General features: G+C 52.1%; 1 protein-coding gene across 1 annotated transcript in view; it reads right to left on the minus strand.

The window, feature by feature from the left end:
• Positions 1 to 25,927, minus strand: part of LOC147892944 (Amino acid kinase family protein) — a 64,390-nt gene that overhangs the window by 29,978 nt on the left and 8,485 nt on the right. Inside the window, exon 3 of the mRNA XM_087387244.1 lies at positions 23,867 to 23,964. Coding sequence (XP_087243370.1) covers positions 23,867 to 23,964 — 98 coding nt within the window. The remainder of the gene's footprint in view (positions 1 to 23,866; positions 23,965 to 25,927) is intronic.

The raw sequence follows: 25,927 nt of genomic DNA on the forward strand, positions 1-25,927 counted from the left end.
CGCCTCTGCTAGGGAAATACTGTAGAAGCCCGCTACCTCTGAGGTCCTCCACGGGTAGAGCCCTTCCGCGTAGACCCACTCCAAAGGCGGCCAAATAATGACCAAAAGGCAGAATCGTTTGGCGCTGTGGCGCCATCTCAGACGAACGTCACCCTCCTTCCACTGCTGCTGAAGAAGCTCCGCTGCTCTGCTACCGATCCAGTCCTGCACCAACTCGTGGGACTGATCTCGAATCGTCTCCCAAACATTTTCATTCGTCCATTGCTCATTCCCGTCACTGGTGATAGTGAAGGAATAGCTAGGACCATCGTGGGGGGCAAGGACGGACACCTTACCCTCCGCCCCCTTGCGGAGGAAGAAGATGCTGATGTCTAGGCATGCAGGGAAGGAGCCAATACCCACTGCATCCAGATAATCCCAAGGTCTTGCTCGGTAAAACTCCAGAGGTAGAGCTCTAGGAGCAGCCCTTGGGTGTGGGGACGAGGATGAGGAGTCTGAACCAGAGAGAGGAGTGCTGGCTGTCAAACAAGCTGGAATGGTGCTGGCCTTCTGCGGGGAAGGGCCTCTCCCCTTCGCCGGGCCAAGAGGGATAGGCACGGGGGAGGTCTGTGCTGACTTCGGGGCTGCAGGTGGCGCAGGCCGAGAGGGGGGTTCCCTTTGGATCATGCTCGAGGAAGAGAGGGGACCAGAAACCACCGGTGCTAAGGGGGATCCTGGAGGGGGTGGAGGTCGGGGGACCGAGGAGGAGGGGGGAGGGGAGGGAGGGCGGGGTGAAGGATGAGGGGGAGGCTAGCTGATCTTCTCCTTCCCTTTCTCCTTCCCCTTACCGGGCTGCTGTTGATTGGTGACCACAGGGGGGGAATCTTGCTGTAGATGGGAAGGCTTTTTTGGTCCTGCTTTGTTTCCTTTCCGTTTTCTTTTGACCTCAGTCCAGCCTTCCCCTTCGGGAGGGGGTGTCGATGCCTGGCGGGGGGGATCCTGAGTTGCGGATGGGGGCCTTCTAAGGTTCTGTCCTCATGAAGCGAGGGCAGAAGCACACCTGGTGCCCGAAGCCGTGGCATGTCACCACACCTGTGTCCGTCTTGATCTCGAACTCCGAGGGGATACTCTGTGAATCTAGGACTGCCACTTTGACGCGTGGCACCCCTTGGGCTGCCGCCGCATCAACGTAGGTGTCCTGCATGGGCCAGCCAAAGTGCGCCCCCAGGTCCTTGATGATCGGGCGAAGCTCGGTTGCGAGACCTGAGAAAATGAGGGTAACTGGATGGCGAGGAATGCGGAAGCAGGCATCGAAGTCCACTACACTGAAACCCCTATACCATGGGACCATAAGGATGATCTTCCCACCCACATAAGTAGGGGATCGCCTGACCATATCACTCGCAGCCTATGCTGGTGAATGGAGGGATGTCATAAAGTGTGCGTGCATAATCAAACCAGATCTGGGTGTCAGTGAGTGGCAGAGGGACCGTTCTTCTAAAAATCTCCGCCAGAAGTCCTTAGAGTTGTTACTAAACAAAATGTTCAGTAGCTCCTCCTCGTTTCGACGAACAAAGTCTAGTTTCTTCCTCCGTACCAGTCTACGGTATTCACATAGCGTATCTGGTGCGCTCGGAAGACTGTTTTTGGTTTCGAATCTGAGTTGACGGTGTAAGGCCTTACACTCATCATTGTACCAACTATTACAGGGTACGGTTCTAGGGGGTGGTGGGCGGGTGGAGCAGGTGGTGTGGGGAAAAGCGTGAATGGTAGCCTCGTGTAGTGAGCGGGTGACAAGGGCAGCACAATCCTCTAAAAGGGGTATGAAGTCAATATAAGTGAGAAGTATGTACAGACGGCCAGAGTAAGAAGGTGAGTGATCCCGATCAAAGCGTATATCGTGGTAGGTGGAGTAAGCACTAAGTGGGGTGGAAGGTGCTGTGCGAAGGGAGGTGGAGATGCGAAAGAAAAGGTATGTATGATCAGCCCCTTGGCGGAGAGGTGCTACAGTGAAGTCAGTAATGCGATATGTGAAGACAGGGGATCCCATGATGTAATCAACACTGGAGCCCCCCCCATGTGGAAAGCATGTGAAACCACCTGAAGCGGGCCATCTGTCAAGACCATTATAGATAATGAGATCATGTATCCTGCCTAGGTCTAATAGGGCCTGCCCATAGGATGAGAATGGACCTCACCTGTCAGCCGAAACCCGTAGCATACCTGCCTCCTCAAGGTCAACATCTGCCAGTAGAGTGGAATCATCTCTGAAATCAAGAAGTGGTACGTGACGGGCCCTTGTCCTCGCGTTGAAGTCCCCCACTAGAAGGACTTCTCCGCGGCTAGAAAAGTCAACGATGGACTGATAAAGGGCAGCAAATGGGGGTGTCTCATCATCACCTCGAATATCTCTGGCAAAGTGGGAGGTCTCCGGGGGGAAGTAGCAAGCTGCGACAAACAGATCCTGGCTGTCCATGTGTCGTATCCGGATCCAAAGAAATCTGGAATGTGTATCTCTCTGCTCTACTGAAATGATCCCCCGAAGTGTGGATATGAAAAAGACTGCAACTCCACCTTAACCTCAAAACTCCTCCTGTACCCCTCATCTCATCTCTGTAGGCAAACTCCCATGTATATCCGCTAACTATTGGAAGAGGGCGCTTTGGACTCTGATGTGTCTCTGTATAGAAGACTATGTCGTGGCCTGTATAGGATTCCGAGAAGTTCCCTGGTTCTGACCATAAGGTATCATTACAATTCCAAATGGTGCACGACAGGGTCTCGGATATCTGAGTCTCATAGACCCCGCTTCCCTATGTAGGGGAGGGGGCAAGTGTCCTACTACGGGGGCCTGTAAGAAGTCGTCCCTCTCGTACCACTGCCCACTTCCCCTCCTTCCGGGCCTGATCCCGCTACTGCAACAAAGAGCGCCTCTCCTCAACCTGTAGAGGTGTGAGGTCCTCATCCATAGAGATCGCTGGCTGATCTCGAAGGACTGACCTACGTCGTAGAGCTGAAAGTCATGCCTGAGTGTCATGAAATCGTATGATCAGGGGTTGCTCTCGGTTGGGATCTCTCCCCACCCGCCATGCCCTCTCTATCCTATGCTCAGCCACACCCAGGGTAGCGGTCACGAACGCAGTCGCATCTACCATCGATGTAGCCTCAGTGCGTGGGATCCCACGTACTCTGATGTTGAGAGCCTTACTGGCTCTCTGCTACTGCTCCATGAGGGTAGCCGAAACGGTGACCCTTGCGGGTTCCCATTTGGCCACGTCAACCCATCTGGAAGTCTCCTCAATAGCAGATTGCATGCTCACAATCTGTGCCTCGACCCCTAGGGTACTCCCTGGGGCAGTGTGTATGGCTGTGACCTCCTGTCAGAGCTGCATGATTTCCTATCTGAGTCTCTGAATAAGACCCGCCTGCTCCCGAATGGCCCTAGCCTGCTCCTGTATGATGCGGCTCTGCTCCTGGTTAAAGCGGACCTGCTCGCATGTGAAGCAAGCTAGCTCCATCTCACGCTCATGGAAACTATGTATCTCCGTGAGTAGGGTCTCATGGGCCTCTGGTGTATCAGTCCACCCATGTCCATGCTAAAACTGTGGTGACTGTGGCATGAAAGAGTGGGACTGAGTCCGGAAAAACTGGACGGTGGCTGAGTGAGGAACGGAGATGATAGTGGAATGGATGAGGCAGTCCCAACGGGGTGTGGGAGGGTGGGCTGACTGAGAGGGAGAGGGGAGAATGAAGCGTAATGCGGCACATTGTATGACACCTCCGAAGTAGGGGTCATAAGCTGTGCGAGAGCTGTAACAGGAGAAGAGGGAAAGGGAACAACAACCGACGTCATGGACATGAGTCTATCACTGATCGTAGATGTAGATGGCTGGAACTAGAGCTGGGCCTGAAGCGGGGAGTGAAGTCGAAGTAGAGACAGAGATAGAGGGAGCTGAGGTTGGAGCTGAAAACGAAACTAACACTGTAGCGGGAGTTGAGGTTGAGGTTGACGTTGACGTTGAGGTAGAGATAGAGGCTGAAAAAGCTGAGGCAGGTCCTACCTTTGCCTTGCTGTCTACCCCGAGTCCACTTCGGTTGTAACGTGTGTTCACATCCTCCAAATTCAGTTGTGTCGTTTGCTTTTTTTTGTTGTTGTTATTTTCGTCTTTCTTGGCTTTGTCCCCCATTTCTCTTGGGGTGCGGGTGCAGATCTTAGTGTTAGTGTTCAGCTGGGAGCAGGAGCACCGGTTCCCCCCCCATAATGGGAGGCACATCCAGTGCGAGGTGGTGGAGAGGTAGGGCGGAAGCCTGAAGTGGAGAGGCAGCCAAGAGGTGGAGAAGGAGAAGAGGCTAAGATGGCGAGGATGTTTTTTATTTTATTTTATTTTTAAAGGTGGTTGTGGTTTCTTTTTTTTCTTTTTTTTGGAAGTTCCAACAAAAAAAAAAAAGGTGGCGAGGGGAGTAGAGAAGGGGGGGGCGGTGGATGAGCGGAAAAGGAGGGAGGGAGGTGGCTGAGTGAGGGGGTAGCAGGGAGTGAGGGGCTGAGTGGGGGGTAGCGGGGAGCGAGGGGCTGAGTGGGGGGTAGCGGGGAGCGAGGGGTGGTTGAGGGGAGTGGCGGGTTAGCAGGGAGCGAGGGGCTGAGAGCTGCAAGGGAGAGCTGAGCAGGAGAGCGTGAGCGTAGAGGCAGTGAGGGAGCGTGAGCGAGGGAGTTGAGCGTGAGCGAGGGGGCTGAGCGAGGGGGCTGAGCGAGGGGCTGAGCGAGGGGGCTGAGCGTGAGCGTGAGCGTGAGCGAGGGACGTGAGCATGAGCGTGATCGAGGGGATGAGCGTGAGCGAGGGGCTGAGCATGAGCGAGGGAGGGAGCATGAGCTTGAGCGAGGGAGGGAGCTGAGCGTGAGCGAGGGGCGAGGGAGCGGGGAGCGGGAGTGAGGAGCAAGGGGCTAAGCGTGAGCGAGGGAGCCAGCGATTGAGCGGGAGCGTGAGCGAGGGAGCGAGAGAGAGAAAGAAAGTTTATTAAAGTCTTCGGAAGACCAATGGGTCTATGAGACTGTGAAAATCCTGATACAACAAGCTGTGGTAGTGGAGCTACTAAACGAGCATCCATACCAATGCACAATGCAAAATGCAAAAAATGCAAAAATGCAGAATGGCAGTACTAAGTCCTAAGTACAACATAGTCATGTCGATGGTCAACTATATATCAATCTCAACATCATCATCAATATCATCATCATCCCCAGCAACAGCAAGATATCAGGATGGATGAGGCAGTGGAGGCATGAAATCGGCAATAGAGTGTTGTCGGCCACTCAGAGGTGCGGTCCTGGCACGTCTCCTGGTCGTAGCTCTGCATCTAACCAGGGCTACTGTGACCCCCGTCGGTCGGGCTCCGCCGACTCTAAACAAGGAGGGGATGTCTCCAAGTGTGATCTGTCTGTCGACCCTCTGTCTGAGCTGTCGGGTCACGGGCTCCGGGTCACGGTCATGTCGAGGCCTCATCTCGTTGGGGTCCATGTGATCTAGCTGAAAGAACTCCGTGATAGAGCTCTGAGAGGGATCAACCGAGGAAGAAGTCTGCTCTTGTCTCCGTGCTCGGAGTATCCTCTCGCGGTGTCTAAGTGCCTCATGAATGAAACCTGCCAAACACCGCTGGTCTGGGTAGGAGAGGAAACGGGCTAAAATCCCATAACTATCCCTAAAGAGGCAGTGGAAACGTCCTCGGATCTCATAGTACACAGGACACCTGAAGATGAAATGCTCCTCTGTCTCAACCTCCTGTATGTCACATAGTGTGCATATGCGCCGCTCCCTGGGTAGTCACTCTGCTCTGCTGCTCTCGATGCGAAGTCTGTGTGAAGAGACTCGGAACTGCCCAAGAGAGATCCTCATCAAGTGGGGTAGGTGAATCTATGTGTATCCTGGTGGGTCAATGAAACCCTCCGCTGTGATATGTAAGAAGTGGCCTGGAGTCATCATCATCCTGTTCATCATCATTCACCCATTCAATGTTGGGCAAGCTTGATTTGATCTTTGTCAATATTTCACTATATGTGTCCTCCTCTTTGAACCAATCTTATGGGAGCCCCCCTATTTGCATTATCACATCTAGCTTCGTGTTCTTTAATCTCTGCTTGGATATCAAACTTACTTGCTTTGTTGTCCACTTCCACAATCACTTCCTTCTTAGCAGTTTGTACTTCAGTGTGAACAAGATCTTTGACTGTAGAGACTAGCTGAGGGGTAGGGGGAAAATCCTTACAAGATTTTACAGCCTCATCAATTACTGCCTGCTTACCAGGCCCTTCCAGGATGTGAAGTCGGGCCTTTACTTCTGCTAGCTCCAATCGTAGCTCTCTCACTGCCTGCTGCAGATAAAAAATATGATCCTGTTGCTCGAGGATGGGTCGTTTTGAGCCTTCTTGTTGGTAATTCTGTGCATATGGAGAGGATGTCATGGCTGCAACTGTAGAGTACCGGGTCCAAGATGGATGTTGAAGGAGTTGAGGGGGTTAGGTTAAGCCAAGGGGTTCATCATACAGCCAACTATGGACTGGCCTACCCTCTCCTCCATGCTAAAGGGTGGAGCTCCATGCTAAATGCTAAGTACTCTATAGTCATAACATCATGATCATCATCATCATCATATCAAATCAGATCTAATATCAAGCCTGGTCAAATACATCAGATACATGAGTGGAGGTCCCGAAAGGGAAGTGGGATATCATGACGGGCCCAATGGTGGGCAGGGCTGTATTGCCATGAGGTCAGAGATAGAACATTGGCAGCTATGAGTGAATGTGGTCCGTCATGGCCTCTTGGTGATGGCTCTGCGTCTAACAAGGGCCATGGTAGCCCCTGTCGGTCGTGCCCCAGTCCTGAACATGGATGGGATATCACTAAGAATGATATGTGTATCCACCCTCTGTCGAGTGCTTTGTGTTGCTGGCTTAGGATCTCTACCTTGCCCCAACCCTGGTCTAGTGGTCAGTGTGATCAATCTGGAAGAACTCCATAATCATACTCTAAGATGAGTCTGTTTGTGTGCCATGTCCATGTCTCTATAATCTCAGTAAGTGCCTAACTGCCTCATGGATGAAGGTGGCCAAGCATCCTTGATCTGGATAGGAGAGGAATCGGGAGAGGAGCCCAAAGCCATCTCTGAAGAGAAAATGATAGCAGCCTCAGATCTCATAGTATGTGGGGCATCTGAATACGATCGTCGATCACACACAATGCATATGCAAGTTTGCCTGGGTACTACCTCAGCTCATCCACTGTCAAGGCAGAGTCTATGTGATGAAACATGAAATTGTCCGATAGAGATCCTCAGTGAATGTGGGAGATAGATCCGGGTATATCTTGGTTGATCAATGAAGCCATATTCGGAGAGGCACAAGCAATGATCTCTATAGAAGCTGAGCTTAACTAGGAGCTCACTTGGTGCCAACCATGTCATGAACGTGTGTAGCTATAGAAGGTCCTCGCGTATGACCTAGTTGACCTCGTGATATCTAAGTGGGAGACATGCAGACTCAATGCTGTACTTAAAGGGGGTGATATATCCACTTGGAGCCCCAATCTCTCAAACCACCTGCATTTGTGCGTATACCAGAATCTTTGATCACCCTTAGCTGCTAAGCCTACTTGCCCTATAACTCTGAATCCCTTACACTCCGCAAACCGTTATCCTCAATGTCAAGTGTTGATGCATAAAGCTTGGTACATAACATGTCCGATCAAGATGGTCCTATACTTTTCCAGAATCATGGGATCCCCTACCTTATGGACCGGCATATTGGTATTAAGAGTCCAAGTACGGGAAAAACATGTACAAACTGCTTCGTCAAATAGCTTTGCCAAGATCGGGGATAGGATACCAATCCTATGTGCAATGCACTTAGTGCATAGCCCCTCGTAATCTTTGGCTCGGCCATTTTGTAGCTTGAGAGTTGCATGTCTAATATCACCGTAATGAACAGTAAGCAAGAGGTTTGGCAAGGTAAACATGGGAAGTCTCTATAGGAGATGTCATATAGGATGTGTACATAAGTGTGCCACATGTGAGAAGATGGGGACCTCCGCTCAAGAAACTTCCACCAAAAATATTGCTAAAAAGGATGCCTAGTGATTCTTCCTCATTCTGGCGGATGAGTTCCCTCTTCCTTCGATAGACCAAACCATGATGTTTTTGTTTGGTCTCCCCCTGAGCCGGAAGGTGATGCTTGTTCTCGAATCTAAGCTCACAATGCAAGGCCCTACACTCATCATCGTACCAACTATTGCAATGAACCGATCTGATGGGTGATAGGAGGGAAGATATGGTGGTGTGTGGGAAGGGCTGGAGTGCGCCATCATGGAGGAAGTGGGTGAGGTGACAAGAGTGGCTCTATCCTCTAGTAGGGGGACAGATGGGCGGCATAAATAGGGGCTAGTTTGTGATCGAAGTAAATCCCTTCATGTAGTGTATTTGGAGGGCTTGCTGACTGGTGGGGGTGTGACATATAAGCTTTAAAAAAAGATAGATATGGTCAGCTCCAGGTGGGGTTACAAAGATGGAGAAGTTTGTGACGTGAGAGGAAAAGGCAAGAGACCCCAAGAGGCTCTAGACCCTTCTCCATGTGGGAAGCATCTGAGCACACCGGAGGAGGGCCATTGCTCCAAACCATTGTAGATGATCAAATCATGCATCCTGACCATGTCTATGAAAGTATGCCCATACGATATGGCTGCAGATAGCGGTCTGTGGAAACTCAAGAGATAGTTGCCTCAACTAGATCAATGTAAAGCAATCGAATCAATGGTCCTAGCGATCAGTGGTCCTAGTGGTGTAGGAGAACTTACTTACGGCTCAAGAAACCCAATATATCTGGAAATAATGCAACATATGGAGATGCCTCTCCCTACTATCGCAGCTCCCTGACAAAGTGTAAGGTCTTCAGTGGGAAGTAGCAAACCGTGATGAAAATACCCCCCTGCTCCTGATTCGGATCCAAAGGAATCTGGCGTGTGGTTTGAGTCGCTCCACATTGATTGTCCTAGTAAGGGATGATAGGTATAAAACAGATCCTCGTACTCCTCATGTCTCTCTGGTCTCATTCCAAAACATTGACTCCCACATGTACCCACAGACTAGCGGTAGTGGGTGCTCTAGACTTTGATGTGTCTTTGGGTAGAAGACAATGTCTCGTCCTGTATATGACTCTGAGAAGTTTCTTGGCCCTAACCATAAGGTTCCATTATAGCTTCAAATGGTGCAAGTCAAGGGCTCACTCCTGTGAGTATCACAGACCCTGCATCCCTAGACCTTCTTAAGTTGGCTCTGCTTCTCTTCTTCAGTGTAACCACCTTCCTCATCAAAACAATTAGTACAATTGTCTTGCAATCCCCCAATACGTAAGATCCTCTTGTTTCTTGTATGGCTCCCTGGTCTTGTACCTCTCCATAAACATCACATTTGTCAATCTTCTTATGCATTGTTGCTCTAATTTCCTGTCCCATAGATTTGAGCTGAGTAGTGACAATTTCTTGTACCTTGGTCACAAGCTGTGGTGCAGGGGCTGCAATACTGCATTGCTGTAAGACTTCTTGGATTACCCCTTGTTTGCCATTGCTCTTCATTTCTGAGATTGCCTTCTCTAGAGAAACAATGCGAAGCTTTGCATCTCTGATTTCTTCTTGTAGGAAGTAAATCTTCTCAAGTGGGTCTCCTTTGCTCTGAAATCTGTGGTATGCTAAGGCATAGGGGGACGGTGTAGAGGCCATATCAACATAGGAAGGCTTCCTGTTGGCTAGAGTCGAGGGGAACAGCTTTGTCTTGCAGAACTCCATAATGACCAGGGAAATTATTATGCCCTTCGATTAGCACTAACCCCCTAGGACTAGGCCAAGGTCTCACCCTAGCCTGGGGTCTGTTTTGACTCTAGGTTTTCCTACTGGCAGATGACGACGAAGCTACAGGGTGTGGTGGCGTTGGCGGCACGCTGGCAGTGGCTATTGGCGCGTAGAGAGAGAGAGAGAGAGAGAGAGAGAGAGAGAGAGAAAGAGAGAAATTTTATTAGTCTTCGGAGACCGATGGGTCTATGAGACTGAAAGAAAACCTGATACAAATCCTAGTAAGGGTGGAGCTACTAAACGAGCATCATCACCCGTGTTGAATTCTAAGTCTGATCCTACATAATCAAATACATCTGGATGTAACATTGAAAAGAAAAAGACTGGAGTAGAGCGAAATCCTCCATATGTCATGTCACCCTGGCTGGTGCATAGCCGGTGATGGGACGCTGGCACCCGTCACGGGGTGCCGTGCGTCTCGATCTCCTAGACGGGGCTCGACACAAGACCAGAGCCACCGTGACTCCCGTGGGACGTATCCCGAGTCTAAACAATGATGGGAGGTCCCCCAGAGTGATCTGTGTGTCCCCTCGATGTCTCGTGTGTCGTGTTGCAGTCGTCAGGTCGGGGTCTCTGTCCCGTCTGCGGCTAGAGACTGGGCGATCAATGTCACTCAATGGGAAGAACTCTGTGATCCTGCTCTGAGAGGTGTATGATGATGTGGCCAAGTCCCGTCGCCTGAGTAAGTACTCTCTGTGTCGGACCCCCTCGTGAATGAAGGCCGCGAGGCATCTCTAATCTGGGTAGGCGAGGAATTTGGAAAGGAGCCCGGAGCCATCTCTGAAGAGGCAGTGATAGCGACCTCGGATCTCGTAGTACACTAGGCACCTAAAAATAAAATGCTCCTCTGACTCAACCTCCTGACAGTTGCACAATATGCATAAGCGATGCTCCCTAGGAATCCCCTCTGCTCTGCCGCTCTCTAGTACCATAGGCGTGAAACACTGTTGTTCCTAATCACCAACCCTGTTTAGCCTCTACATCGATGAGCTGGAGACTTTCATGGGGGCGTTCAGAGGGACCGGTTGCTCACTTGCCGGGATCATCATCAGGATTCTTCTTTATGCAGATGATGTGGCACTCTTGTCGTTCACACCCGAGGGGCTCTAGCGACACCTGGATGCATTGCAGGCTTTTTGTCTATCCCATGATTTAGAGGTCAACCTTGGCAGGACTAAGGTCATGATCGTTAACACCTCTCGAGCAATCATGCAACGGAAGTAGTTTACTTTCGGTGGGTCACCAGTTGAGATCGTATCCTCATACACTTACTTGGGGGTCATCTTCTCGTGCCCGATCTTCACGATGAGACTAGCGATGCAGGCCAGACTGAGTAGAGGATACGCCTCACTGGCTCAGCTAGAGAGACAATGCTTCCACTCACACTTCCAGGATCCTTGGACCAAGGCTCTTCTCTTCGACTCCTTGGTCCGACCAGCCGGTATGTATGCAGCCCTTGTTGGGGACCTGGCATGTCAGAGATAGAGTGGACACGGGTGGAGCGCTTGCAGATCCTCATGCCCTCACGGATGATCCGGGGGAAACCATTTGTACCACATGACATCATTCAGACCGAGTTTGGTGCTTTTCCACTCGAGCTAGATGCAGCCTTTCAGACCATCACATATCTACACCCGGTTAGATCATATGGGGACTGCACATCAGGGAGACAGAGGTTGCCATGGTTAACTCTCGATTCCTCCATGAGGTTGGCATTAGAGGGAGACGAGCGATGTTGGTATGCACGGACTCACAGATGGTTTGTGAGACTAGGGTTTCACATCGATAGGATACCTCGTTTTCAATACAGTTTAGATGCCGCTCCGGTACTCCCACCCACCATCCCGATCGGGCCACACACCAACCAGGTCATTCGAGAGGATCTCCTGCAGCTACACACCTTTAGGACCTGGTTGGAGTCAAGGGAGCTTCCAGTGAAGCTGAGTTTCTACAGAGATCACTGTCTTCGTATTTCGGAGGAGGGATTCATCACACCACCAGGGTACATTGCGCTTCATATGCCTCACTCACTACGGATATCCATCGGACAGTTTCGGGTATCATCACACCGCCTCCGCATACAAGATCTCATCTGTCCAACCTGCGCCTGTCCAAACTCGGCCTAAGACTCTCTCATAAAATGCCATGACTACCCAGATGATCTCCTGATCAAATCCCAGTGTCTGTAGGCGTGTGATGAGACAAGCTCGACGTACTGTGTCAAAGGCTTTGCGGAAATCCACAAAGCAGCAATATACCCTCTCCTTCCGTGATCTGGCCTCCTCAATGACACTCCTGAGTGTGAGTATGTGATCCATAGTCCCGTGGTCTCGCCTGAAACCGGCCTGACCCTTTGCTCTAAGCCCTCTCATCTCTGCCAAAAGGCTGACCAACGCATCCAGTACAGCTGCATAGATCTTGGACATCACATGTCCAATCATGATAGTCCTGTAGTTACTCCGATCCATGGGATCCCCTGCCTTGTGGATGGGGGTGATGGTGTTGAGTGTCCAAGTGCGGGGGAAGCCAAGGCAAACAACGTCATTGAATAGCTTTGCTAGGATCGGGGCTAACGTGTCGATCCCATATGCGATAAACTTAGTGCATAGCCCCTTGTGATCCTTAGCTCGGCCATTGTGCAGTTTCAATGTCACGACCTTGACCCCCCCTCTGGTGAACAACGTGCAAGTGGTGGGGCGAGGGGTGTGTGAGATCTAGAGTGGGCTGGTGTGGGACATCATAAAGATGGTGTGCATACGTGTGCCAGACTCTCGTGTCGGTGAGGGGTGATGGAGACCTACGCTCAAGGAATCTCCACCAAAAATCCTTAGAGTTGTTGCTGTACAAGATGTGCAGCAGCTCCTCCTCATTTCAACGAAGAATGCCTGCTTTTTTCGACGTACGAGACGTCGGTACTTGCGTATTGTGTCTGGTGTGTTCGAGAGGTGACATCTGGTTTCAAGTCAAAGCTGTCGGCGATAAGCCTTGCACTCCGCATTGTACCAGTTGTTGTAGGGTACAGAACCAAGAGGTGGTGGTCTATTGGACCGTGTGGTCTGGGGAAAGATTTGGAGGGCAGCCTCGTGGAGTGTGCAACTAATCAGGACAGCACGGTCCTCTATGAGTGGTATGTGATCGATGTAGGTTAGGAGTCTGCTTAGGCGTCCAGAGTAGGCCGGTGAGAGGCTGTGATCAAAGTGTATGTCGTGGTAGGTGTCGTGCTTTCTATGTGGTGTGTGTGGTGTGGCTAAGCGTAGGGTGGCAATAGTGAAGAATAGGTATGTGTGATCAGCTCTTGGAGGGAGTGGTCCTACGGTGAAGTCGATGATACATGAAGTGAAGGTGGGGATCCCATGATGTAATCTACTACACTAGTGCCCCCCTCGTGTGGGAAGCAAGTAAAACCACCTGAGGGCCATAGGTCCAGCCCGTTGTAGATGATGAGATAATGCATCCTGCCCAGATCAAGGAGCGCATGTCCATATGGTATAACATGCCCATGTCGGTCCGATGAGGTCTTGGTCATACCTTGTCCGTCTAGGTCCATGTCTGGTAGCATGATAGAGTTGTCTCGGAAGTCCAGGAGTGCTGCCTGGCACGTGCTCGTCCTGGCGTTGAAGTCCCCAACAAGGAGAACCTCCCCATGGGCTCAAAGATCTGGGATATCCTGATGTAAGGGTGCATATGGCAATGTCTCACCCTCCTCTCGTGCCACTCTGGTGAAGTGGGATGTGTCTGGCGGGAAGTAGCATATTACTATGAAAAGGTCACGGGTGTCTGTGCGTCGGATCCGGATCCACATGAATCAAGAGTGTGCGTCCTTCCTCTCAATGGAGATGGCTCCAGTGAGGGAAGACCTGTACGATACAGCGACCCCGCCTGATCCTCGGACTCCTCCTGTATCCCTCGTCTCATCCCTGAAGGCTGACTCCCATGTGTAGCCACTGACTATCGGTAGTGGACGCTCTAGGCTCTAGTGTGTCTCCGTGTAAAAGACTATGTCTCGTCCTATATAAGACTCCGAGAAGTTCCCTGGGTCTGACCATAAGGTACCATTACAGTTCCAAATGGTGCAGGCTAGGGTCTCGAAAACCTGAGTCTCATAGGCCGCGTCCCCCTAGGGGGTGCGGGTGGGAGCCCGACGACTGTCGGTCAACATTCTACCATCTCGGACCACGGCCCATTTCTCCTCCTTGCGGGCAACATCCCGCTGCTGCAGAAGAACTCGTCGCTCCTCAATCTGTAGTGGTGTCGAATCCTCGTCCATGGACAGGGTGGGATGCTCTCGTAGAGCGGCTCGGCGTCGGAGTGTCGCTAGTCGAGCATGTGAATCTCTGAAGCGAATGACTAGGGGCTGCTCTCGGTTGGGGTCTCTCCCAACACGCCATGCTCCCTCTATGCCATGGTCGGGGACCCCCATGGTGATGGTCACAAAGGTCATCGCCTCCTTCATGGGCGTCCTAGTGGTGCTGGTGCTGTCTCGCGTGATCCGTCGTATCCGGATGTTGAGGGTCTTCGAAGCCCTCTGCTGCTGCTCTTGTATGGTGGCTGAAACGGTTGCCTTTGCGGGCTCCCGTTTCGCCACGTCCACCCATCTAGTCGTCTCTGCGAAATACCAAAGGGTCTATGACACTGCAAGGGGCCACTAAAATGGGCTCCTCTACCCAAGGTTGATGCCTGTGACGAAGTAGTACATCGCACTAGTGCTACGAGAGAAATCCACAAAGGGGGAGCAAACACCAACCAGAACCCCCTGGTCATCTATCTGTCAGTCACCCACCCCCCGATGACTAGACTTGTGTATGCAACTCGTGGGAGCAACACGATTGGACGACTGAGGAGACAAGAGGACCTCGTCTACTAGTAGCTCAGGATCTGGCGAGGGCCGGCGTCGAAAGAGAACATCAGTGATAAAACGCTGCTATCACTCGGCCTGTCTAGATCCATCTCTCCTCATCTGTAGTCTCCGTCATGTGGTCTGCTGTCTAACAAGTGCTATCGTCACTCCAATGGTCTGTCTACCCACGTCGAAGAGAGAGGATATGTATGTGGCTGTCATGTGAGTGTCCAGTCGGGATCAGATTTGATGAGTCATGCCCTCTAGTTCCTTGTAATATAATACATATGGATTTCACCCCCAAAAAATGTGTATGTGTGTGTGTGTGGATGATGGTGTGTGTGCATGTGTGTGTGTGTGTGTGTGTGTGGTGTGGTGGTGGGTGTGTGTGTGTGTGTGAGGAGCGGACCTGCCTTGCAACCAACCCAGCCTTTCTCGGTTCCCACGCCAACCCACGTGCAGTTGCGCTACCCCCACTCTGTTTTTCACGCCAAATTTCGACCTCGAAGTCTAGGTCTCGCCACAATTCCGTACAGGGTCGTATTGCAGAATTTCGTACAGTGTGTCAAAATTCCGTACAGCGTGTCAAAAATCTGTACAGCATGTTAGAAATCCGTACTGTCCGTACTTTTTGACTGTTCGAAATGGCGGATTATTCCCATGAGAAAACCTTTCACAAAGACAAGTTGGTTTCCAACAAGAAACAAAACAGGTGATGGATTCAGATGATTCCATTCATGACTCTGCTGAGGCTCAGCTTGTTTATGAGGTTATGCATGAACAGTTTGAAGACACCCGCAAGGGTTGGAAAGATCCACTTCCCACCACTGGCATTATGGTGGAAGTGGATGATATCTTTGATCCAGTTAAGAAGTATGCAAAGCATGCCATTATAATTTTCTTCCCAGAACGGATATCTGCTACAGCAGATGTTGGGAATTGGTTGAATCGAACTTGGGTGGTTGTTATGTCAAAAAATTTCATTATGTAGCAAGGGGCTTTTTTAAGTCATCATGGCTAATGAGGAGCACCGTCAGGTTTTGCTAGAGCACTCTCCTCTCTTCTATGGCCATTTGATGGTCCACGTCCTGCCCTGGTCTCCCACCCAAGATTATCAGGCATTGATTCACCATCGCTGTCCTGTTTGGGTAGAAGTTGTGGATTTTCCTCAATGCTTGTCTTCTCTTCTACCTAAAATTGCAGCTTCCCTCGGTAAGGTGGTATGTCCACTGCGACCCAATGGAAATTCGAATCGCTCTACATTTTGTGAAACCCAGATCATCCCACTCCAGCTTCATATTCGATTACTGTGAATTATGTTTCCATGGGGAGTGCCTTTTACAAGCTCAAGTGGTAGCTGTTTGCAGGTGCTTGCTTTGAATGCAAGCAATTTGGCCACATGGCTCCACAATGCCCTTCCCCAACAATGTCATAAGCTCCTGCGAGCCCTCCTCCCTCCTTCCGTAGCCTCTACCTCCCTACCTTCCTCCGCCTCACCTACGCCCTCGCCTCGCGCCCCTCGCCCTTGCCTCGCGCCCCCTCGCCTTCGCCTTACGCCCCTCGCCCTCGCCTCACACCCCTCGCCCCTCGCCTTGCCTCCGCCACCACGCCCTCGCCTCGCCCCTCGCCCCTCGCCACCACACCTCGCCCCTCCGCCCTCGCCCCTCGCCCCTCCGCCCTCGCCCCTCACCCTCCGCCCCTCGCCCCTCCGCCCTCGCCCCTCGCCCCTCCGTCCCTCCGCCCTCTGCCCTCGCCCCTCGCCCTCGCCCTCGCCCTTCGCCCCTCCGCCCTCCGCCCTCCGCTCCGCCGCCGCCCTTCTCCCTCGCCTTCGACCTCCGCCCTCCGCCCTCGCCTTCGACCTCCGACCTCCGCCCTCCGCCCTCCGCCTTCCGCCCTCCGCCCTCACCCAGACCTCCGCCCTCGCCTTCGACCTCCGCCCTCGCCTCGCCCCCCGCCCTTTACCCGCCGCCTTGCCTCACCCCGCCATCGCCTCCTCTTCCTCCGCCCCGCCTCGCTTCGCCTCGCCTTATCTTCCTCCGTCACACCCAGGCTCCATCCCTCGGCTATCTCCCCCCCCCCTTTTTGGTGGCAGCCTCTTCTTCATCGGAGGTCTCGCAGTTTGTCTTGGCGGTATGGCGGCTCCCTGCCCGGAACCGGAGGCCCAGCCGGACCCTCCCTCTCCAGATGCCTACCGCGTGATCTTGACAGAGCAACAGTCGTCTCGGGTACAACAGGTTGCCAATGACTTTGCCCTCACTTCTGTCTATGGCAGAGTCATTGGACACTCTCCCTCCAGACCAGCCATCAGGGATTGGCTTCAATCCACTCTTATGCTAGAGGACAGCCACATCGAAGAGGTGGCCCTTATGGGAAGGGGCATCTTCTAGCTTAAACTCTCCACTGCGAAAGCTGCGAGCAACCTGATTGCTGGTTCCCTCACATCTGTGGATGGAAAGATCATCATGATAGTCCCTTGGTACCGAGGATTCAGCACAACGGACTTTGATGCTCGTTTCCGCATACCTCGCCACCTAGTGACGCTAGTTTTTCCAGGCCTTGCTGCTGAGTTGCGGCCGATAGTCAGGGACCTGGGTTTCCACTTTGGCTGGGTGATGCATGACACTTTCGTCGATGCGGTTGCTACGGCAGGAGCTCCCAGAGTCCGTGTGGCTGTGGCAGACCCTGCGTCCCTCCCTGCAGTGATTGAGATCGTGACAGATGCTAGCAGCATTACTCAGAGCATGGTAGTCACAGGACAGCCAGTGCCCAGTGCCTGAGGTGTCACGGCTTTGGGCACCTGGCTGCTGCTTGTCCACGCTTCTCCAGCTCCTCTCGGCCCCCCCTGCCCCCCCCCCTCAGCCCCCTCCCCCTCCCTCTGGGCAGCCACGTCAGGAAGAGCAGAGGCAGCCGGAGTCCGATCCAGAGGTGGCTGGCGGCTGGACCGAGGTCAGAAGGAAAAGAGGAAAGAATAAGAAGACTTCTGACAGAGGCAAGGAGGCAGAGGTTACCCAACCTGCAGCAGCGCCTCAGAGACCTGACAGGCAGCCGCCCCAGGGTCCTGGGAGAGCTTCTTCTTTGTCTGTAGCCCGCCCTCCGCAGCCTCAGGTCCCCCTCTCTTCCGATCCCCAGCTCCCTTCCACTCAGCCCCAGCCCCTACCCCAGCCGCAGCCTCCTCTTCCCGACCCGCAGCATCAGCCCCCACCTCTTCCTCTTCAGCCCTAGTCCCAGCCCCAGCCCCATCCCTCCTCCCCCGCCCCTCTCAGCTCTTCCGCAGTGTCAGCTACACCGGTGGTTCCTCAGCCGCGGGCAGCCCCCACTCCCCCTCCTCCGCCCCCCCCGCTAGTCGCTTCCGTGGAGTCTGAGTTGCCTACCCCTCAGCCTCCTTCCCCTTCCCTACCCCAGGCAGGGCATCCTGAGACTACACCACCCCTGGAGCAGTCTTCCTTGTCTGCTAGCCCGACCCCCTCAGTTGCATACTCTGGCGGGCCTCAGCTCCAAGAGAGAGAGCTTCCTCGCGACTTCTACAGATCCGGTCCCTAGGATTACTTGGATGTGGCCGACCTCGGGACCTTCCCAGCTTGCCTCGACATCAGTATCTTCTTGCTCCGTAAAGGGGCGGATGGGAAGATCGCAGCCTTGGCCCCGAGGGATGGCCCCACTTTCACCTTTCTCAGCGACGACACCGAGATTTGGACAGACGACTCGGTCTGGGAGGCTCTCAGAGAGCAGACACACGCTCAGATTTGCTTCTGGATAGGCCCATCGGGTGGATAGCTTCTCGAGACTCAGTGGTCCGAGGGTGACGTGTGCCTGCGGTAGCGTTGCGCCACCAAGCGTTTCAGATTGATTGTGATCCTCAGGCCCCCTCTGTCGTGGCCCCTCCCCCAGGATGTCAGAGCCTGGACTCCTCGGAAACTTTGCGCCTTCTACGAGATGACTACCTCAGAGATCTCGAGTTGGCTCGAGAAAGCGTTTGTCCATGGCACCAAAGGCCTCACGCCTTTACTAAAAGTTTTGAAGAACGGGCAGGATGACCCCGCCTCCCCCTCCAAACCCTCACAAAAGCGTCAGCGCCTTCATTCCGAAATTTCAGCCTCTTCATCGACCTCAGCCGCGAGCAGACAGTTGTTCACAGCCTACCAGTCCTCATCATGAGCTTACACCTTGTCTCCTGGAACGTAAACGGGTTTCATTCTTCTGGCACCCGTGGTCCTAGGAAGCTCATCTTGAGACAGGAACTTCAGCCAGCAGTGATTGGTCGCTTGGATATACTCCTGCTCCAGGAGCATAAGCTTTCAGTGGCTCATTCCCGTAGCTGCGGGAAGATCCTCCCTGAATGCTCTCACACTTATTGGGAGCCCTCGATCGGTGCACAAGGGAGGAGTGGCGGTGTCTGCACTTCCGTTTGCGAGTCGTTTGCCTAGGGAGTTTTTGGCCATGGTACGTTGATCCCAGGCCGTGCACTTTGGGTTGGCCTAGAGTTGGAGGGCTCCAAAATAGGAATCCTCAACATCTATGCACCCACAGACCTCCGATGCAGAGCCACCTTCTCGAGGACACTCACAGAGATTCTCCCAGACATGGATTCGTGGATTGTTGGAGGTGACTTCAACAATCTGGAGACTTTGGAGGACCAGCAGGGCAGAGGACCAGAGTTTACAGGTATAGCTCAGGCAGAGCAATCCGCTTGGGACTCCTTTATCTTCGCGACAGGAGGTAGGGACAGCTGGAGAGACCCGTCCTTCCGCCGATGGCACGGGAGCTTGGACTTCTCGTGGGGCTTCTGCACGGAAGGAGGCAGACTCCTGGAGAGACTGGACAGATTTTGATTGGGCCATCAGCAGAGGTGGTCAGGTGGGTGTAGTGCAAGGGACGACACTCTCCGACCACGCGCCAGTGCTCTTATCACTAGACTCAGCAACTCAGTCCCTTCCTCCCCGTTCGTGCAGGATTCTTGATTCCATCTTCTCTACGGAGGAGGTGCGCAGTAGTATCGGTAGCCTTTGGGACAGAGATTGGGGCGAGTGCGTGGATCTGGTAGAGTCGATGGCGCAGGCTCTACAGGAGTCCAGCCAGATTTGCCAGCTCGCAGCCCCTCAGGTTCACCAGGAGTGGTGGGGCAGAGAGAGAGCTCTTCGTAGGGACCTCGCCTCCATTCAGCGACTCCAGCAAGCAGCTCCGGGTTCGGAGGAGCTTCGGATCCAGGCCCTTCGAGCCAGAGCCCTTCTTGAGGAGACTCTCCAGCATCGCTCAAAGTTTTCTTATCATGCCTCCCTCTCCTACTGGGCTCGGAAGGGCGACCGGATGAGCAAAGAGTTCTTCAGGACGCATGGCCAGAGGGCAGCAGGTGACCAGCTCCGGAGTCTTAGGACAGCGGAGGGGCACATCGTTACTGATCCGGAAGAGGTCTTGGGGTTGGCTACCAACTTCTACAGGACTCTTTTCCGGCAGGAGCAGCTTGCCCCCCGTACTAGACGTTCCCGCGAGGAGGTGTGGAGGCACATTCCAGCCCTTGTTCAGCCCAGCATGCAGACGTCGTCGATGGCACCGTTCACCACTGTCGAGATGCAGGAGGCCTTGATGGCCATCGATGGGCAGAAATGCCCTGGCGAGGATGGGCTCTCTCGCGCTTTCTTCACCTCTTTTTGGGATCAGATCCATCAGCCCCTCCTAGCAGCCCTCCAGAGGATTCTCAGCAGCGGACATATGCCAGAGAGCCTCTCTTCGGGATTGATTTGCCTCATCCCGAAGGGAGGAGACCCACAGGAGATCCATCAGTGGCGCCCGATCACTATCCTCACCACTGCCTACAAAATCCTTGCCAAGACGATCAGCGCCAGAGTTCGGCCACTACTTCCTGACCTCATTCATGACACTCAGACAGGCTTTGTCCAAGATCGCAGTATCCTGGATAATGTCTTCACCTTCTCAGAGGCGACGGAGTGGGCTCAGCACAGCGGGTCGCACTTAGCCATCCTACTTCTCGACTTTGAGAAGGCCTACGATCGAGTGGACTGGTTCTTCCTGGAGGGTACTTTCGAGAGACTTGAATTCCCAGTAGGATGGATTCGGGGTATCTCAGCGTATACAGGACAGCTTCTAGCAGGGTCATCATCGGCGGCAGGATGGGAGAGCGATTTCGATTGGAGAGATCAGTGCGTCAGGGTTGCCCCCTCGCTCCTTACCTGTTTCTCTTCTTCGCCGAGGCGATGACATACTACCTTCGGGCGAGGTCGACCGGGATCCGAGGTGTTCGCCTTCCCATCAGGGAGGACACGGAGCTCCTGGACTCGGAGTATGCAGATGACACAGCGCTGTATGTTCAGGATGATGAGATGATGCTGGAGAGGGTGAGGCTGGCCTTAGAGGTCTTCTGCTCGGCAGCCAATCAACTAGAACAAATCAGTTGGTTTTCTCACAAACCCTGGGGCATGCTCACAGTGGGGGAGGTTTTTGGGTTTCAGATGGATCCCGCAGGGGCAGACAGCTAGATATCTCGGCTTTCAGGTCGGCCTGGACATCACGCCAGCTCAGCAGCCCCCCAATCTTCTCGTGATAGAGCTTTGATCTGGGCTGCCATGCATAGCTATCCATCGCGACAACATGCCTTCATTTGTGGTGACGAAGAGACAGTGGTAGCGGCCTCGGATGTCGTAGTACACTGGGCACCTGAAAATAAAATGCTCCTCCGACTCAACCTCCTGACAGTCGCACAATATGCATATGCGATGTTCCCTAAAGATCCCCTTTGCTCTGCCGCTCTCTATGCGGAGGCAGTGTGATGATACCCGAAACTGTCCGATGGAGATCCATAGTGAGTGAGGCATATGAAGCTCAATGTACCCTGGTGGTGTGATGAATCCCTCCTCCGAAATTTGGGGGCTTGACATAGGATTCACATGGGTTCAGAGAGGTGTGCCTGTCAGGTATTTGGGCTGCCAAGTCGATATTTCTTCCACGCAGCAGTTTGCTCCCGTGTTGGAGAGCATCAGGAGGAAGCTCCTTTTCTGGAGCTCAGCCAAGCTGGATCTTGCCTCTAGAGTTGTGGTGGTCAACCAGGTCCTCTTGGCCAGGCCTGGTTTGTTTGTTCTTGCTGATGCTATTCTAGGGACTGTATCACTCAGCTCAGGAGACCAATCAGAAATTTTCTTTGGAGTGGGCTTGATGGCACAACAGATACCTTAGCCAGGGTGGCTTGGAAGATCCTCATCCTCCCTACACAAGAAGGGGGTCTCAATATTATTGATCCAGATTTACAGTGCAGAGCTTTACTATGCAAGATGGTGGTGCGGGGACTTATGCCAGGGCAGGAACCGTGGAAGGCCTTTCTTATTAGCAACATACAGAGGTGCACACCTTATTCAGGAGGAGACTGGATGAGCAGTATTAGGTGGATCTTCACCACAGCACACCTCAGATCACCTTCGTCCCCTCTCATGGTTGCCATTCTGAAAGCATGGGCCAGTTTCAGGAGCACTATTCGGAGGATTCCTCCTTCCTCTTATGAAGAGATTGATAGGCAACCCATCATGTGGAATGATAGTATTTTAGATTATCATGGCAGACCACTCGGTGCCTCACTCTACATGCAGTGGTCCAGGTGGGAGAGGGGACTTGCATCATCTTTGGGGTCTTGGAAAGCTTTCCGCAGGCTTCCAGAGGAGACCAAGTCTCACTTGACAGGACATCTCAGAGGGAGTGCAGGGAGGATCTTGCAGATTGAGGCAGCCCTTCCAGAGGAGTGGGTAGACACAGATGATATGCCACTCACTTGCTCCACTTGGGCACGTACTTTTATGAGAGGCGGTGTTCCGCTTCAGGTTTTAGCATTTCGAGATGCACAAAAGGATGCTTTAGTTTTTACTGTGCAGGATGGTGGCAGATTGCTCAGATCCACAAAGGACATCTTGCTTGAGTCTGCTTTTCAGCCTATCAGGGTTGTAGGTCTTTTAGTGCAGGGATCAGATTCAGAGTGGTTCCTCGACCCAGACCCCCGGCTACTCTCCACCGGGTCTTGGAGGCTTTGGCTCTACGGGGGAGTTCCCATTAGGTATTTGTAGTGGGACCCTGGAGAGTGGGAGTGGATTGACGCAGGGCATCGAGAGAAGAGCATCCCCTTCTTTTGTTACACGGTCAGTAATGCCAGGAGATTTCAGCTCAGTAGTAGAGGTTGGAGACCTTCCAGAGTTCCTCATTGGCAGACATTTGATATCATTGGGATCTGCACAGGTGCTTTTGGAGGAGACTCTGGAAATCCCACAGAAATAGAAAGATCACTCTCTTCTTTTGGCTTTCTATCCATGGTGGGATTGAAGTGAACCTTTGGAGATCCAGGTTCGGAGCCGACCCTACTTGCCCTCGTTGCCTCTCTGCTTCGGAGACTATTCAGCATTGTTTATGGGATTGCAAACAGGCGAGGATGATTTGGATGGGGGTAGCCAGGATTTTCAGTCACTTTGCCCACTCCCCGTTCTTTATGACATGGGGCTCAATGGCTTGGTTTTCTCTTACAGGGCCTCAGGTATTCTATGAGAGACTTGACTCCTCTCGGGCCATTTTGGTTCGACGTCATCAGATTGAGTCCTGTTCGTTGGATGTGGTACCACACCTTTCTTTTACAGATGTACATGCCTCTGTGGATACTTCTTGGGAGATTTTAGCAAGCATAGCATCCTGGCATATCTGGAGAGCCAGATGCACAGAGGCTATGGAGGGTACTCAGGTTCATCCCTCGCACACTTTGGCTAGTATCTGGACAGACACCGTACATACTTTGATGGCCGTATGGATGAGTATACAGGGAGACTCCCGTGCAGCCTTAGCTAGGAGGGCTTGGGCTTCTTTCTTCAGGGAATGAAAGGATTCTCCTTTCTTCTTTGAGACTCCTACAGGGTTGAGGTGGCACTTTCAGCCTCAGCCTTGGTTGGTTTCCACCTCACTTTGAGGGGGTTTTATTTATCCTCATGATTTCATGATGTTGTATTTCTGCTCAGAGCTTGCTCTAGCGAGTTTCTTTCTTACTTAATAGAAGTCTCTTTTTTGCCAAAAAAATTACCCACAAAAAAAAAACCTCTCGACTTCCATGGTGACTTCACATTTCATCACACACATGACATAGTTGGTATAAATCAATTATAACTGTGCAGGAACTATAGCTCACAGAGATCCTGGTGGCAACAAAACCAGACTTCCCAAGTGTATTTTCCAGGCCTCCTTTCTGCACACCAGATCTGCTGGCTTGGAAGTGTCCAAAGGAACCTGCCACACCCTTTATTCTTCAGAGCAAGCCTGTCTACTTCACCTTCAAAGAATGCATATCACAGTGATAAACATTATTTACGTTCAATTCATTGCAGATAGTAATCTAGAGAAAGGTCACATGCAACAAGATAAAGAATTGAAAACTAGCTAGTTTTACGAATTTTATATATGTATGTATATACACATATGTGTGTGTTTAAGGGATATAGATATGTATAAACCACATGCATATGCATATGCACATACACACACACACACATTTTTTTTGGGGTGAAATCCAATAATCAATTGCAGTTATATTACAAAAAGTATTCCTCAAGAAGAGTAGATGCAGTTACAAAATCAGAAAATTTCATTGTATGACAAGTAAGTAGGATAATTCGAATCCCGAGCATGCAGAAAATCATAAAAGGATTGTCACAAAGACACCCAAAAGAAGGGATGTTTGGCAAGGGAAGGGTCACCAAAAACCCTATGGTTCCGATCCTTCCATAGAGTCCATAGTCCCCAGTATCGTACCCATGTAAAAAAAAGATCATATCCCCATCTGACTAGGAGGATCCCAAATGACCAGAAAAACTGCCAAAGCAAGCACTAGGGAGCGAGCCTGAGGTCATCATTGCAAGAAGAATAAGAAGTCATGGGTGTGAACAATGCTAAAAAGGATGAGACATTGATTCTGAGAGGATCGGCATTGGTGAAAAATAGCTGGAGCAATATGTTTGCATGCCAAAATCTGTCCAAAAGGCATAACCCCACACAAAACTTGGCAAAAGAAAAGCTGGCTTTTTTTTTTGGCAAAGAAAGGAACCTTCTATTAATGCTTGAAAAACTTCATACAAAACACTAGCTTCGAAGGTGCCGAGTATGGAAAAAACCGATAAAGGCTGAAAGAAGAAACCAGCCTATTCCAGAGAAACCCAGCTTACTGCCTAGGGAATCTTTGGTACAGGGTCTAACAGCCAGGTGGGGGGTCTATACAACCACTGAATCCCTCGCGGAGTGAATATGTAGAGAGCCCCTGCAGCCCAAGCCTTGCAAAAACATGCGCGCCTCACCACAGTAGCCCTAGAGCCCGAGGTCCCACGCTCCCAGGTAGAGCGTAGGTGGATAATTTCCTGCCAGATGGCGCCCAAGGTAGCCGAGGGTGGAACCAGATGCTCACCCATCACCAGACTATAGCAAGCAACCCAGATGTTCCATGCCGTGACACTGGCTACTACCTCCCACACACTATCCTTCGGAGGGGAATGAGGATCTGGACTAGCAAGAGGAACCGCCTCATGGAGCTCTATCCCCTGAATGCTCTGACCCTGTATCCGCTAAGGTGGAGAGACCACATCAATCTAGAATGTGTGACCTCCCTCAGTCAACCAGGCTACCATCACCCAGGTGTAGTCCCTCTGAAGGCTCTGCATGCAGTTCATAATCGTGAGGGCTCCCATCCAGATCCTCGCTGCGCTACGACAGCTCCAAAGGCAATGAGGGATCTTCTCCAAAACTCCAGTAGACCAGCAATGACACTCCCCCTCTACCCGCATCTACTCCAACCACGGGCCTATGGGCAAGCCTCCGTGGTGGGCGGCCAGCCAGAAGAAGTAGATAATCTTCCTCGGCCGCAAACTGAACCATAGGCATGTCCAAAACCTGAAACGGATGTCACAAACTATCGAGGGCTTTCTTCATTGAAAACCCAGAAGAGCTACTTGATGCATAAACTCATACAATGTATCACTTGTTTCCCAAACACTAATAAAGACAAAAGTAGATGTGTTTACATGGAATGTACAACCTCCTATTGCATGAAGTCATTTAAACACCTTTCAAAACATAACTTTTTGTGTGTAATTTTTTTCTATTGTGCCGTTCCTCCCTCTAAACCTCATTTCCTATTCTTGAGCTCCCTCTAGAATCGTCCCTCCAAGCCCACCACTTACCACATGTAACCTTTTTGAGTGCC

Source organism: Dipteris shenzhenensis, chromosome 16, assembly GCF_047967505.1.
Source record: "Dipteris shenzhenensis isolate YYH24624 ecotype China chromosome 16, Dip_SZ_1.0, whole genome shotgun sequence".
NCBI lineage: Eukaryota > Viridiplantae > Streptophyta > Polypodiopsida > Gleicheniales > Dipteridaceae > Dipteris > Dipteris shenzhenensis.